We start from the raw sequence: 13,912 nt of genomic DNA, 5'->3' as shown, positions 1-13,912 counted from the left end.
CACAAAGCGGCTGGAAGATTTGAAAGCGTGCTTGCATGAATGACACTTTGCACGAGAACAGAGCATGCCAGTTCATTACCACATGCGGCACAAAATCTGTAAACGGAAGACGAATTATCGCGGCTCGGTAGAGCAGGAGGGGATGGACGGATGCGCCGGCTGGATGCCAGTGCCACTGATCATATCGCAGTTAATTGGGTTTTTCGAAGCTAGTTAGACATTTCCCATAAAGTACCTGAGTGCAGCTCCGTATGCCGTTCATATACACCAGACCTTAGCCCCACTGTGTTACAGCCGAATTTAACGCCTATTTATCAATATTATTTGGTTGTATTACTAAGGCGTCTGGTAGCGGAATAAATGCATTGTGTGTAATGTAGTCTGAGTTAGATACAGAATCAACATCAGGGAGACTTTAATTATATTTTTGGTACAAAACAGAAGCAAAACTTTGGTTTCTGGAAAACAGCAGATCAGCGCTAAAACAGTAAATTTCTGGGTGTAAATATCAGCAGATGTTTTTCTTTTGTTTTGATCAAAGTTTATGTCAAAGTTTACAGTACAATCGAATACAGCAGTGCTCAACATTACACGGAGTGATTTCCAGAGACATCCATACAAACATGCACTGAGAAACAAGTGTGAACACTACATGCTCACACTCAAAGTGTCAGGAAATGTACACTACTGTGTGCCAATTGCCTCCATGTTGATAATCACAGGAGGGAGGGGGGAGGTGTTTCTCTGTGAGGTCGTCAACCTCTGCCTTTTAGGCACATGGGCTCCAGAGCAGGAAAGGGGGCTTGGTGGCCATACTGCCAAGAGCAGAAGCTCCAGGCCCTGGGGGAGAGCCCTGCTTTCTCCCTGGCTCTGGCTTTCACTCTGGTTCTCCGACCAAACTCCGAATACCCGTCTGTTACCTGACTCCTAAACCAGGAAGGCACGTATTGGTGAGTTTTAATCCCCTCTCGTTTTACACTTCTGCTCAGAAGGGAATAAAGGGGCACAGTGAACTATACGAATGCAGTCAGTGGAAATGATCAGTACAACACCCCAAAACAAGGCTGTGATCCACAGGACAGAAGTGGCTTCTCACTTCTCCCTGGCTCACTACATTCTCCAAAAGGAGACGAGCGGACGATCCAACCGGTGGGCGGGCGAGGCTCTCATCACTCAGTGGCATCGGTGGGGCGGGCGTCCTCGGAGGGGCAGGGCTGGTGCGGGATGCCGTGGCTGGCCAGGAGGGCCTGGAGCCGGGCTACGGTGTGCTGCAGCTCGGCCCGCTCGTGCTGGAGGGAGGAGACCTCCAAGCGCAGAACGGCCTCGCTGGTAGCCAGGCCCTCCACGCGAGACTCCAGACACCGGATCCTAGCGTTAGCCACCTGGGGAGAGAGAGCGAAAGAGTGTGAAGAAAGAGAGGGAGAGAGAGAGAAGAGAGCAGGAGTGAGCGAGAGAGAAGGGATATATAACATTTTCTCTGCCTGGTGTTAAAACACAGGTTTACTGTTGCTACCCACTAATGGTCACTGATCTTCATAGTTTTCAAGTTACATAACAGATTTACCGGCTTGGTGAAACTAGTTCAGGAAAAGCGTGCAAAACTGGCTCCCAACATTTCATCATTATGCAATTATGCGTTTACCCGTTTGACGATATGACTTTTACAGTGCAGTGGGCTACCTGCACTTCCTCGAGCAGATCAAGGTTCTGCTGCCGCAAGCTCCCGTTGGTCTTTTCCAGATGGGCAGCGCGCTGTGACTGGCTAAGAGTGGAAGGGCCATCCAGCAACTCATCTTGAAGCACGTGGTACTCCACTTCATAGGCCTGCAGCTGCTTACTGATGTCCATCTCAAAGACCTACACACCCACCCAAACACATTAATGTGGGTGTGGGGGGGTGGGGGTGTCGTGTACAATATAACAAAAATGATCATAACATTTGTAATTTCTAACCTTAAAAACCAAAAAGACACATACAAAGTAACAACAGGACACTTTTATTTTCCCAGCACAGTTTCTAGATAGGACATCTAAGCGCTCGGACTTCCCCACATGTCCGCCTGCACGGAAAAGCAAGACTGCCCCGGCCCCGATCGCACTGAAGCACTCGGCATGCACGAGGATGTCACGGTCGCTTGGGTGGCAGTTAAAAGGGAGGGTCCAGGCGTGGAGCGCGTTAAATAGGCCACGCGACGGCTCTGGCCCTGAACCCGCAGCTCAGGCCTGGCAGGTCCTCTTCTCCTAAAAAGGGAGGGGTTTCTTTACCGAGCTTGTTGGTTTTGTCAGCTGAGGAGTACTTGAGACGAAAGCGTACGTCATGCAACTGCAAATGCGCACGGACACTTGTTCACAGGTGTGTCCGTTTAACTGCTCTGTGATGTGGGTGTGAGGCCTGCTTTTGTTTGTGTTTTTGTTTAGTTCCATATACAAACGTACTCCGACAGACATGTTTGGGGTGTGCGCTAGGATTGTGGTTTGGCTCAAGTGCTGGTTCTGTAAGACGAGTGCCATCAAAAGGTGATGTCACGTGTGTGTACATCTCTCTCAACGATCTACAATAGCAGCTTGTCATCTTTACAACTTTCCCCCTTTACTTTTGAAATGTCAGCTCTCTCTCTCTCTCTCTCTCTCCTGACTTGCATGATAAACTGTAACTGAATCATGGACATGTGAGTCAGCAGTTAGTCTGAAGGTGGATTTAGTATGATTCGTTCTCGCATCCTGGCCTTGGAGCAGACTTTGATGGATGTTTACAATACTGCACTGATATTTTCTCCCTCCATCCCAATTCCACTATGACAGTCAATCACAAGCTGTTACAGTGAAGAGAGGAAACAATGCTGTCAGAGCACATACTTGGTTGTTCACTCAAAGTGCTGTGCGTATATTCATTCTAATATTTGTAATGCTCTGGTGACTGAGCACACTTATCTGTGCCACCTCCTACATAACTTACATCAACACTGCTAATATTTCAGCCTTAAACCCAACCCTTACCAAACCCTAACCCAACACTTACACAACCCTAAACCTAACACTGAGCCTGACCCCTAACATGCCCCAAATCTAATGTAAACCCAAATCACAGGCCCAGACCCAACCTTAACCAGTTGGCAGGAAAAAGTGTGTTTTCCTATTTTAGCAAGATTTTCTAATAAATACTCACATAAACCTGTGAATGGAAGCATGCAGAGCCCCACAGGGGAACATTTGGGCATACACATGCACATTGACCAATGCGTGCGCGCACACATACACACACACACCTGGTTGATGGTCTTCTCCATCTGTACCAGTCCCAGATTGGGTAAGGTGCTTTTGATGAAGTCTACTATAGACTCCAGATTGTCATGCTGCAGAATCAGGGGCTTATGGCTACCTAGAAGACTCAGTGCCACCTTGAAAATGACCTCCGATCCCTGCAAGAACAGCATATCTGCAACACACACACACGGAGAAAAAAAACAAAAACAAAAAAAACCCATGAACATTTGTGTATTTGCTGTTTCACTGCAACTGACTGTGCTAGGAGAGATAGCTCCACCCACACCAAAGGGTGAAAGAGCAAAGGCACGTGTGCGTATTTATATTTATTTATGTGTGTGTGAACACATGGTTAAAACATGATGGCTTTTCATTATACTAAAATTGAGGGGTGTATTTCACATTGCAAACACACCTGCATGCACGCACGCACACAGTTGTGGGTTTGTGATTACACACAACAGAGTCAGCGCCACTGGACAGGTATCACTATTTAACGTCCTCCATGTGGGTACAGATGGAGGGAGGGAAGACAGAGAGAATGAGAAATAGTGTGGAAAGCGAGAGACAGATGGAGAGAGAAAGGGGCAAGCGAGGATGGGGGGGTGAGACTGAAGGCAGAAAAAAAGGGAGAAAAACAGGAAGAGCATGCAAGAGAGAAATAGTAAGAAAAGAAGGGGGGGAGGGAGAGAGAGAGAGAGAGAGAGAGAGAGAGCGAGCGAGCAAGAATGATGAAGGAACAGACAGCTAAAAAGAGATGGAGGCAGGCAAGTGAATCACCATAGCCTGGATCTACTGCAGCACCAACCAGTGAAACGCAAAGCAGTGAAGCGCCGGCCAGTGAAGCACCAACCACTAAAATGCAAACCAGTGACGCTCCACCCAGTGAAGCACCAACCGCTAACCAGTGAAGCACCACCCACTGAAATGCAAACCAGTGAAGCGCCAACCAGTGAAGCGCCATCCAGTGAAGCGCCAACCAGTGAAGCACCAACCACTGAAATGGAAACCAGTGACGCGCCACGCATTGAAACACCAACCACTAACCAGTGAAGCACCAACCGCCAACCAGTGAAGCACCAACCGCTAATCAGTGAAGCGCCAACCACTGAAATGCAAACTGGCGAAGTGCAAACCTGTGAAACAGCCTAACCAGTGAAACGCAAACCAATGATGCACCAAGCAATGAAGTAGCCACCAATGAAGCGCATCAGAAGGCCCTGTGCTGTAACAACTCGAACACACCTGTACTCCTCACCCATCAGCTCAGCCAGATGTGTGAGAGTTGTTTACATGCAAAATCAGCGGCCCAGGTGTCTCTGACTAAATGCTATCCTGTATACCACACACACAGCATGCCTGTTTGTGTGTGTGTGTGTGTGTGTGTGTGTGTGCGCGCGCTCATGCACCGAAGACTCTGGCGACAAAGCCGAGGGGGAAGTGAGAGGCGAAGGCGGTGAGGAACCAGGGCGCGGCGTAGAGGCTCGGGCCGATCTCGTGCTGCTCCAGATGGCTGTACAACTCCCTGTGGTAGTCATGCAGTAACCGTGACAACTGATACATCTGGATCTGGGGAGGGTGACAGAAAGGGGAGGAAGAAGAAGAAGAAGAAGAAGAAGAAAAAGAAAAAAAAAAAGGGGGGCAGGGCAATTAAGAGTGGGAGGGGTTGAGAGAGTGAGAAGAAAGGAGATGAATATGACTCGAGGCTGTTCCACTGCCAGGTGGATAACGTACTATAAGAAGACGCAGGGCTGTTCCAGTGCGAGGCACCTCACCTGCAAGATGATCATGTCGGGCCGGTACTGCTTGCGCAGGCCACGCTCGAACATGAGGAACTTGAGCATGCTGAAGGCGTCCTCCTCGCTCATGTGGAGCAGCAGCACGCCGGCCACAAAGCTCAGGCCCTGGCAGTAGCCCACCTCCGTGTCCAGCAGAGAGTAGGCCTTCAGCAGGTTATAGAGCGAGAGCTGGCCCGCACCCAGCTGGGCACTGAAGTACGGGTGAGCAGGGAAAGTACGGCCTGAGAGAGAGAGAGAGAGAGAGAGAGAGAGAGAGAGAGAGAGAGAGAGAGAGAGAGAGAGAGAGAGAGAGAGAGAGAGAGAGAGAGAGAGAGAGAGAGAGAGAGAGAGAGAGAGAGAGAGAGAGAGAGAGAGGGGGGATAAAGAATGCACTTAAATCCCCTTTACTTCTCCTCTGTCATTTTGCAGGTTTATTTCCTGTTCTTCAACACTGAAGGGTCAGTGAGTTCTCCAGTTCTCCACCCTGAGAAGAGGCTAGAGCACCATGTGCTCGTGCCTGTTGTAGGGCCCCTGTTCTCTTACCCCATAACTACATAGTTACAGCACTGCATCAGCTGAAGACAGACACTGATTTTCAGTGAGCCATACAGGCCTGCAGGTGCTTGTGTGCGTGTTCCCCAAGAGTGGATGTTGTATTCATTCATTCATCATGCACTGTCTCTGTCTCTATCTCTCTCTCTCTCACACACACACACACACACACACACACACACACACACACACACACACACACACACACACACACACACACACACACACACAAACTCCTGCTGGGATTGATGGCTGCCCGTTTACCGTGCAACACCATGGAGACGGCAGTTAACAGGTGAACAGAACCCCTAGACACACCCATGCCAACAGCAGGCAACACAAAAGCGTGTGTGCAGGAGTGTTTGTATGTGTGAGAGACAGGGCTGATGAGTAGTAGAGCTAACCCAGATCTAAGCAGTACAATGCTGTTTCAGTGTGTGTGTTTGTGTGTATATGTATTTGAGCTGTACATTGTATATTTTGTTAATCATTAATGAGGTATTGCATTATATACAGAACTGCATGGAGTTGGGAGGTGAGCTGTGTGTGTGATACTAACCCAGATCTATTAGGATGGCGTGTTGTTGGGAGGTGAGCTGTTTCAGTAGCTCTTTATAAGGGGTGTCGTTATTGGGGGGCTTGGCGCTGGGTACTTGCTGCCTCAGGAGGTACTGCTCAGACAGAAACTTCCAGATTTCTCCCCTGTGCTGCCTGGGGACACCTGTGTGAGCGACAGAGAGATGAGATTACCCTTGAGAATGTAAACAGTCATGAAGAAACGCTTCAGGTTAATCATCCTCTCTATTATTAAATGACATTCTCTTGCATACATCATAAAACTTTATGGACCATAAACCGGGAAGCATGTGCTAAGGAAATCTCCGACCCACTGTAATGGCATATCCACCCATCATGTCAAACAGGAGCACGCGTGCTGTGGTCTCGGAGTCATGCATGTGCACATACATATGTGAGAGACTTCCCCAAGAACCTTTGGTCATGTTTGGTCACTGGGTCAGACCACTTCAAAGGCAAGCACGGGGGCGCACGCGCACACACACACACACGAGCCATGGGAGGGCGACTGACGCAACCACTTGCACTGAAGTCAGCTGGAAAGTGTTTTGTAGTGTGCGCCCACACATGGGCGCGCGTGTTACCTTGCCCGACAGCAGTGTGTATCTTCTCTGTGTCGAATTTGACCTTTGACCTCCCGGCTGTGCTGAGCATTTTCTCCCAGACTAGTGTGACGTCCTTCAGGCAGGGCGTGATCTCCTCATAGTCCAGCTTCAGCCTGCGGCTCTGCAGGTCATTCTCTGAGGCTGCACACAAACACGCACACACACACGCACGTGATGAAATCATTTAGCAACAATAAGGCCACACTCATGCTTACTTTTCTCTCTTTTATTTTAGCACATGTACATATCCGTATTCACAAAAGTGTAAAAAGACGCACACACACACACACACACACACACACTTGTACTGACATATGTGGAAAACAAACACACACACAAAGAATACACAAGATATATAGTATAAAATATATAGTATAAACCACAGACAGACGACAACACTCAGACACACAAACACACACACAATTAAAAGCAGTGCACTTATGAATGTCCCCTGTGGCATTAGTTCACTTAGAGAGAATTCAGACTCAATCAAGTTATAAACTAACCACCCTGATGGAAAGCTTGGCAAACCATCACAGAGAGAGAGAGAGAGAGAGAGAGAGAGAGAGAGAGAGAGAGAGAGAGAAAAAAAAATGTTAAAAATAAATAAATGTATTTTTGTCAATGCCAAAGGCGGAGGCCAAGTTCCTGGCAGGAGGACCGCGACCTCTGAACCGGAGCAACTGGCTCTCTGCAAGCAGGAAACCAGCACTTCCTCTTACAGGCGACAGCATGGTGGTGATCTGGCACCTGTCAGGCAGAGGCTCGCCACCTCAGGACGTTGATCTAGCTGTCTGCCCTTTGCCCAGCACTTGGACACTGGTGCCCGTGGCGCGGTGCAAACTCCATAGCCAGCGCCAGGGACGCCAAGCCAACCCAGAACAACAAGGTGAGTCTCGACACACGACTCGGGATCACCCAAATGGGTTCGGTAACGCCGTCCGCATGTTGGCTGGAACTGGTTAGCAAAGCCAAGAGGCTGGAACAACATCCTGGGAGGGGATTTTACTTTCAGATCGGTTCACTTCCGAATGGAAAAAAAACAAACAAAAACGAATCACCGTATTAATGCCCATCTCTGTGTTGCACGGACAAGGGATTCATTACCACTGCAGGAAAAGTTTGGTGATTCATTGAAAATTTTGGAAAGAAGTGATTCAGGTAATGCGAGCGAAGCTGCTGGAGGGATTTGGACCGAACCCATCGCCCAGAAAGACATTAAGTGCATGTTAGTGTGAGCGCACGTGTTGTGACTCATCGTCTAGCCTTTATCCAGGGGGAAAAATATCAGCCCAAATAAAGAACAGGAATTTCCCATAATGCTTTGGGTGGGTGTGTGTGTGTGTGCACAAGCGCACTGCTGTAATAAAGCCCAATCCCTCTTCCCACACGGCACCGACCGTATGCACACGCGAACAATTTGGGGCAGAACGAGGAATGGTGGAATGTCCGAGCAGGTGGCTGGTAGCAGTGGGCAGGTCAGCCTCCCCCTACAGAGAGACAATTGGGGGCGGAGACAAAGGAACCTGCTGCTGCTGCTCCGCCCCCAGCCTACGTGTGGCCACACCTCCTCCCCCTACCCACCCCCGGGGGAGCGTAACTATGCTGACGGGACTGCGGCTGGCATCGTGTCCACAGGCTTGTCTGTGTGTGTGTGTGTTTTTTTTTCCCCATGACACAGGCTTTTACATTTTTATTTTTAAGGTCTTGGCCAATTCCATTGTTGACATTAATAGAAGGTGGGTTGGGTCGTGTGGGTGTGTAATTGTTTGGACTTTAAGCTCTCAGATGGACATTTCTTAAGGGTACAAATGGTGACACATTCATCCTTCATGTGTTCGATTATGGTCAAGTCTGGCATTAAGGCTTACACGTTTTGGTGAGTGTTCGGCCGAAGATTGGGCTTGGTCTTGGGGTGAGCGTCAGGTCAGGGTCAGACTTAAGGCTGACTTTAGGCTGACAATTAAAAAGATTTAGTTACACAATGACTTAGATCCTGTCTAGTAATACAAGTAATACAAGTACTTGAGTATGCGTATGTGGGTATGAGTGTGTTTGAGGGTGTGCCATCTAATAATCCCTCTGGCACTGGAGGGGAGGGCAGGGGTTTTCTGAGCAGTTCTGTGGAACTAAAGCAGAATGTCAGATTATGTGTAATGAGGGCCCGCCCACATTGCTGGGAATATTTTTGCATAAATGCCTTTAGCGTTAGCTGGGCCATGGAGGCCTGCTCGCCTGGTGTGGGCACGCGGCCAGACACTGTTAAAGGGCTTTCACTCACAAGCCTCCCGGAAGAAACAAAACCAGCCATAGACAAACCCAACAAACAAACAAACAAACAAACAAAAACGAACATTCAGGCTGGAGTTCCTATCTGACAAATGTGATTGTGTACAGCTCAAGTGTGAGTGGCTGGATCTGTGGAGAACTAAAACAGTCAGTCGATGAAAAAATAAATACATTTTGCAAAATAAAATTAAAAAAGGGAACGCTCCAGAAATAAGTGTAGCAGCGCTGTGCTTCAGCTTCAGAAGGGCAATAAGGCAAGGCATGACAAGAATCCAAAAGGACCCGTGACTCAAAAGGGCCCCTCGACTTACCCTGGAGCTTTTGGTTCTCCCTCTCCATCCTCAGGAGTAGGATCTGCTGTAGGATGGCCTTCCGCCACAGCTCCCGTAGCTCCGCCCTGCTGTGCCTCCTCGTCTCCTCCGGTACCACCCCCAGGGCACAGTCTCCACCCCCTACTCCACTTCCGATGGCCAGTCTACCTCCGACCTCCAGAGAAGTTTCTCCTCTTTCTGTAGGGGGGAGCAGAGCGGGGTGGGAGACATTATGGCAAAGGGAAAGCAGAAGAACAGATGAAGCAGAAGGTAGGTAGGTAGGTAGAGAGAGTGTTAACGGTTAACTGTTGTGTAAATGGCAGATTCAAATCTAAGGCCAGCAGCTGTTAACTAAGCAATGGAAGGTGCATGGTCAGTGGTGTAGGTGTAATTTCAACTTTGGGGTAGAGACACTGTTCACACCACTACAACCAACACATTATATGAGCAGTGTGAGCATGAATTTGGGGGGTGCTGTTGTTACATGCCCCCCCCACAACTACGCCCATGTCCGTGGTACTGAGAACGTGGACTCATAGCTAATGGTCTCCTCTAAACGTAAGGGTTAGCTCCCTGACATTCTGCCTAGGGGCTTAATATTTGTGTTTTTAATGGTTAATATTTTGTAGGGGATATAAACTATGCACACACATAGGCGTCTACACAAAGACAGACGCACACTTGTTCCAGAGAATAGGCCTTTGAATGTCAAGGTGCTATCAGGTGCTCTCATTCTGTTTGTAACTACAACAACATTTTTGACTCACTCACTCTTTCAACACTTTTTTTTTTTTTTTTTTGCTTCAAAACAAAAGTGGTATTTTGAGGACTTGGATCCGCCCTGTCGTTTGGGTGGCGTCCTCGGTTTTTTGTAGCACTTGGTGTGCGCACATGCACACATGCAAGCACAGAAAGGCAAACACGCAGAGTGTTAGCGGGGCCAGAATGGGACCATACACTCCCAGCGAGGACCATTATACATGCATTTTCAGGAATAACATTTTCCAGAGGTCTGAGCTATTCAGAAGCATGTGTGTTGAATGGACAATACAACTGCACAGCCAGAGATATACTGAGAGGTGCGCACACACACACACACACACACACACACCCCTCAGAGCTCTCTCTGCACACTAAACGTGGATGACCTAATTCCAAATCCATCACAGCTGTGTGTATTAATTATTCCGAATTATGGGCAGTGAAAAAAAAAAAAAAAAAAAAGAAGAAAAAAAAAAAAAAAAAGACACGCCAACATTCAGACACTTTCCATTCCCTTTGCAAACACACACACACACACACACACACACACACACACACTCCCTTCTGCAAACACACTCGCATGCATCTCGCCATCTTCACAAAACACAAACATCCAGGAGACCTCTGCAAATAAATGACCCTATCGCCTCAGCCAACGCCCAGATAAAACGCACACACAAAAAAAATGCGTGCCTACACACACACAAATGGGTCAATAACGTTGGCATCTGGCATTGTGCCAGCATGACCTCCAGCAAATCACAGGGTGGAATACAACGACCAACACCCAACAGGTGTGCGTACACACACACACACACAGAGTCAGTCTCTGTTCCTGCTCTGTCCTGCCGCAGTGCCTGTACAATCCAGCTCTAAAAAACCCAGGTACAGCTTCCCCCACACAGCCCAAACTGGTGGGGAAGAGATGTGTGGAGAGGGTGTGTGAGGTATGTACGTAGAGTGGGCCCCAGCATACCTCACGCCACCCTATTGAGGCCCCAGAACGTCATCCATCACAGGCTGGCAAGCCGTGTTGGGGCAAGAAGACACATGGGAAACTGGGCACAGTGGGTGGACCTTCGTGTTAAATGTCTTCACGGTGAGCTCCCAGTGGTGTCAGTGGTGTTTCAGGAGGTTTAAAATCAAGTGGGCATGTGTTTACACAATTTTCCATCAGCCATTTATGCTGTGTAATATTAGCAATAAAGAGCTACAGAAGCAGTGATATGTCATCAGAGCTTTTAAGGGTGTGACTGCAAAGTGAATCTCTCTCTCTCGCTCTCTCTCAATTCTCACCCAAGCATGCCGGGGGGGGGGGGGGGATTGCCAGTGGGGCCGTTTTCTAGAGTGTGGAAGGGCTGGTGGTGACTGGCGCCGTGAGCGCACCCCGGCTGAAGGAAGCCGGACACCCCAACGCAGATTCACTTTGCTCGGTTCGTCAGGCCCGATCCAGTCACAGACCCGTGCCTGGTTTTGGCATGCCGCGGCCGGTCCGGTCCATTGCTGAGCCCATTGCTGAGCCCGCTCCTGAGCGCACGGGGATCCCAGGGGAGGCTCGCTCGCAGATACGTGTCTAGCGGCTGGAAACGTGCCTGCCCCGCTCAGGGGGCAGAGTCCGCGCCCGGAGTCCCACCTGCCCGAAGGCCTCGAAACGGTGGGGAAGCTTCTCGAGCGCGGTGAGCCAGAACGACCCAGGCAAAAACGCCCTAAAAAAACACCAGTACAGTAACTGAACGTTGTTCGTTTCGTTATTTGCATTCCCCCTCCCTTTCTTCTTTCTCTTTCGTCTAGAGGTCTGTAAACAACACACTTGAAAATATGTTTGATAGGCTGTTGATCCAGGGAAGGAACCATCCCTGAGCAAATGTGTCTTAAACCCAGAAACCAGATAAGGTTACAGCTAGGGCAGGAGAAACACACACACACACAGATATAAGGGGACAAGGGTTGAACCATAATGGGATATTTATAGGATATGTGGAATATAAATGGGTTATTATTGCAATATTCAGGCTACTGGTGAAACAGAAGAGCAGTAAAAAATGACTGCTTCCAAATGGAGAATTTCCAGGCAGTTCAATAATAAGGTGTGTGTGTGTGTGTGTGGGGGTGATTGCACTGCTCGACACTGGGATGGCAGTACAAGCCACAGCATGTTCCACAACACTGGCAAACCACAACCCCCCCCTACTGGTCAGGACCGTCAGCCCACACAAAGGAAAGAAATTTGCAAGTTGGCAGTGATTTGCATATTGCAGCTTTTTTTGATATCAGTATCGCCGAGAGGCAATACTACAATTAGAAAAATCTAATGTGTGCGCACGCCCATGAATGTACGTACACACACACACACACACACACACACACACACACACACACACACACACACACACACACACACACACACACACACACACACACACACACACACACACACACACACACACACCACAGGAAAGGTATGGAAAACCACAAAGTGAAATGCTGCAGGTTGTCATAGCGAACGCGATGACACGATATAGCACACGCCCTCTCAACCACATCTGGTGAAAACCCACCCGAGACCACAAACTCAGCAAACACAAAAACACGGCACACCTCCACACACACACACACCACCCAATTTCTTCATTTTTAAACACAACTGTGTGTGTGCGCGTGTCATTTCATTTTCTCTGACAATGCTTTGATAGTGCACTTTAAGAGAAAGGCGCTTTTTACTAAAAACAACTCGGCTAACAGGAATATGCAGTACTCAGCTGGTTCCATAAATGCGCGTGCAGGGGCCCACAGACAGGGGTTACACACTTTCTTGGAGCCTGGTGGATTTGGTCACCTAATGTGTGTGTGTTTTTTGTGTGTGCGCGCGCGTTTATTTGAAAGATGACGGCCTGTCCCTTGGCACGCCACAGAGCTGAGCATTAATCCTTCACGCTCGACTTGCGTTTCAGAAAACACCTGCGGTGGACCTTGCGAAGCGGCCCACGTCAGTTAAAAGACCTTCTCCCTGTTTGGAGGGCATTCCGGAGGGAGCCATTTGGTTTCCTTTCAGGCCGAAGCCTCCCGTTCCCATGACAGCAGGTTTTGCATGCTGGACGTAACGGGTTCCGCAGACGGCGGTATTGTTGGGACGGACAAGCAGAAGGCTGGGCGCCGGCGGGTGGGCGGGGCCTGGGGTTACTCAACAGCCAGAACGCCTCTTCGCTGTGATCTCCACGTCTCACGCTCACCTTATCAGAGAGCAAATATGCTCTCCTGCCCTAATCTTCAAAACTCACTTATCTGGGTTTTTCAGGTGTGTGTGCGTGTGAATGGGGGTGTGTAGGAGGGCCGCATTTGCACAGGTGTGTGCGTGTCTGCGTGCGTTACCTGCTGTATCAGAGCCTTTCTGTGGCGTGGCCACTCTAAGGAAGATCTGCTGTCTCCAGGAGTGTCTGCGGCTGTAGAGTGGACTGTGCTCTCCCACCACCCCAGGACTAGACAGGGCTGCTACATCACTACACACACAAAAAATATGGGTTATTTGATACTTAATATCACACACAAATGTGACCTGTATCCTAAATCGCCATACAGTAGGCAGGCGACGTTAAACGTGACCCGCTTCAGATATGGAGCGTCGCCCTCTACTGGCTGTTTGCTTGTCCTGCAAGCCCTACATCACTCTTCAGATCGCTAGAGCAGGAGAAGGAAATCACAGAATGCCGTTCACCACAGCCGAGCGCACCGAGCATTTGAGCAACACGGGGACTTCGGCGTCCACCCGGACTCCTCT

At 49.1% G+C, this 13,912-nt stretch overlaps 1 protein-coding gene across 12 annotated transcripts in view; it reads right to left on the bottom strand.

The window, feature by feature from the left end:
* Positions 1-398: 398 nt before the first annotated feature.
* Positions 399-13,912, bottom strand: part of tbc1d1 (TBC1 (tre-2/USP6, BUB2, cdc16) domain family, member 1) — a 49,841-nt gene continuing 36,327 nt past the window's right edge. For 11 of the 12 annotated variants that reach the window (XM_081714299.1, XM_081714298.1, XM_081714301.1 and 8 more), the window contains 9 exons: positions 13,507-13,634; positions 9,376-9,573; positions 6,755-6,916; positions 6,154-6,315; positions 5,040-5,284; positions 4,674-4,833; positions 3,267-3,436; positions 1,681-1,857; positions 399-1,382 (listed from right to left, as the gene is read on the bottom strand). In XM_081714299.1, coding sequence (XP_081570425.1) covers positions 1,170-1,382; positions 1,681-1,857; positions 3,267-3,436; positions 4,674-4,833; positions 5,040-5,284; positions 6,154-6,315; positions 6,755-6,916; positions 9,376-9,573; positions 13,507-13,634 — 1,615 coding nt within the window. In that variant the 3' untranslated portion in view covers positions 399-1,169. Of the gene's footprint in view, positions 1,383-1,680; positions 1,858-3,266; positions 3,437-4,673; positions 4,834-5,039; positions 5,285-6,153; positions 6,316-6,754; positions 6,917-8,646; positions 8,727-9,375; positions 9,574-13,506; positions 13,635-13,912 lie in introns of those variants that run through there. The other variant, XM_081714309.1, reaches the window with a different exon arrangement.

Source organism: Electrophorus electricus, chromosome 5 (genome assembly GCF_041902795.1).
Source record: "Electrophorus electricus isolate QZ-2024a chromosome 5, ASM4190279v1, whole genome shotgun sequence".
Lineage (NCBI taxonomy): Eukaryota > Metazoa > Chordata > Actinopteri > Gymnotiformes > Gymnotidae > Electrophorus > Electrophorus electricus.
Note: the sequence above shows the minus strand (reverse complement) of the source record. Positions and strands in the feature narration are given on the sequence as shown.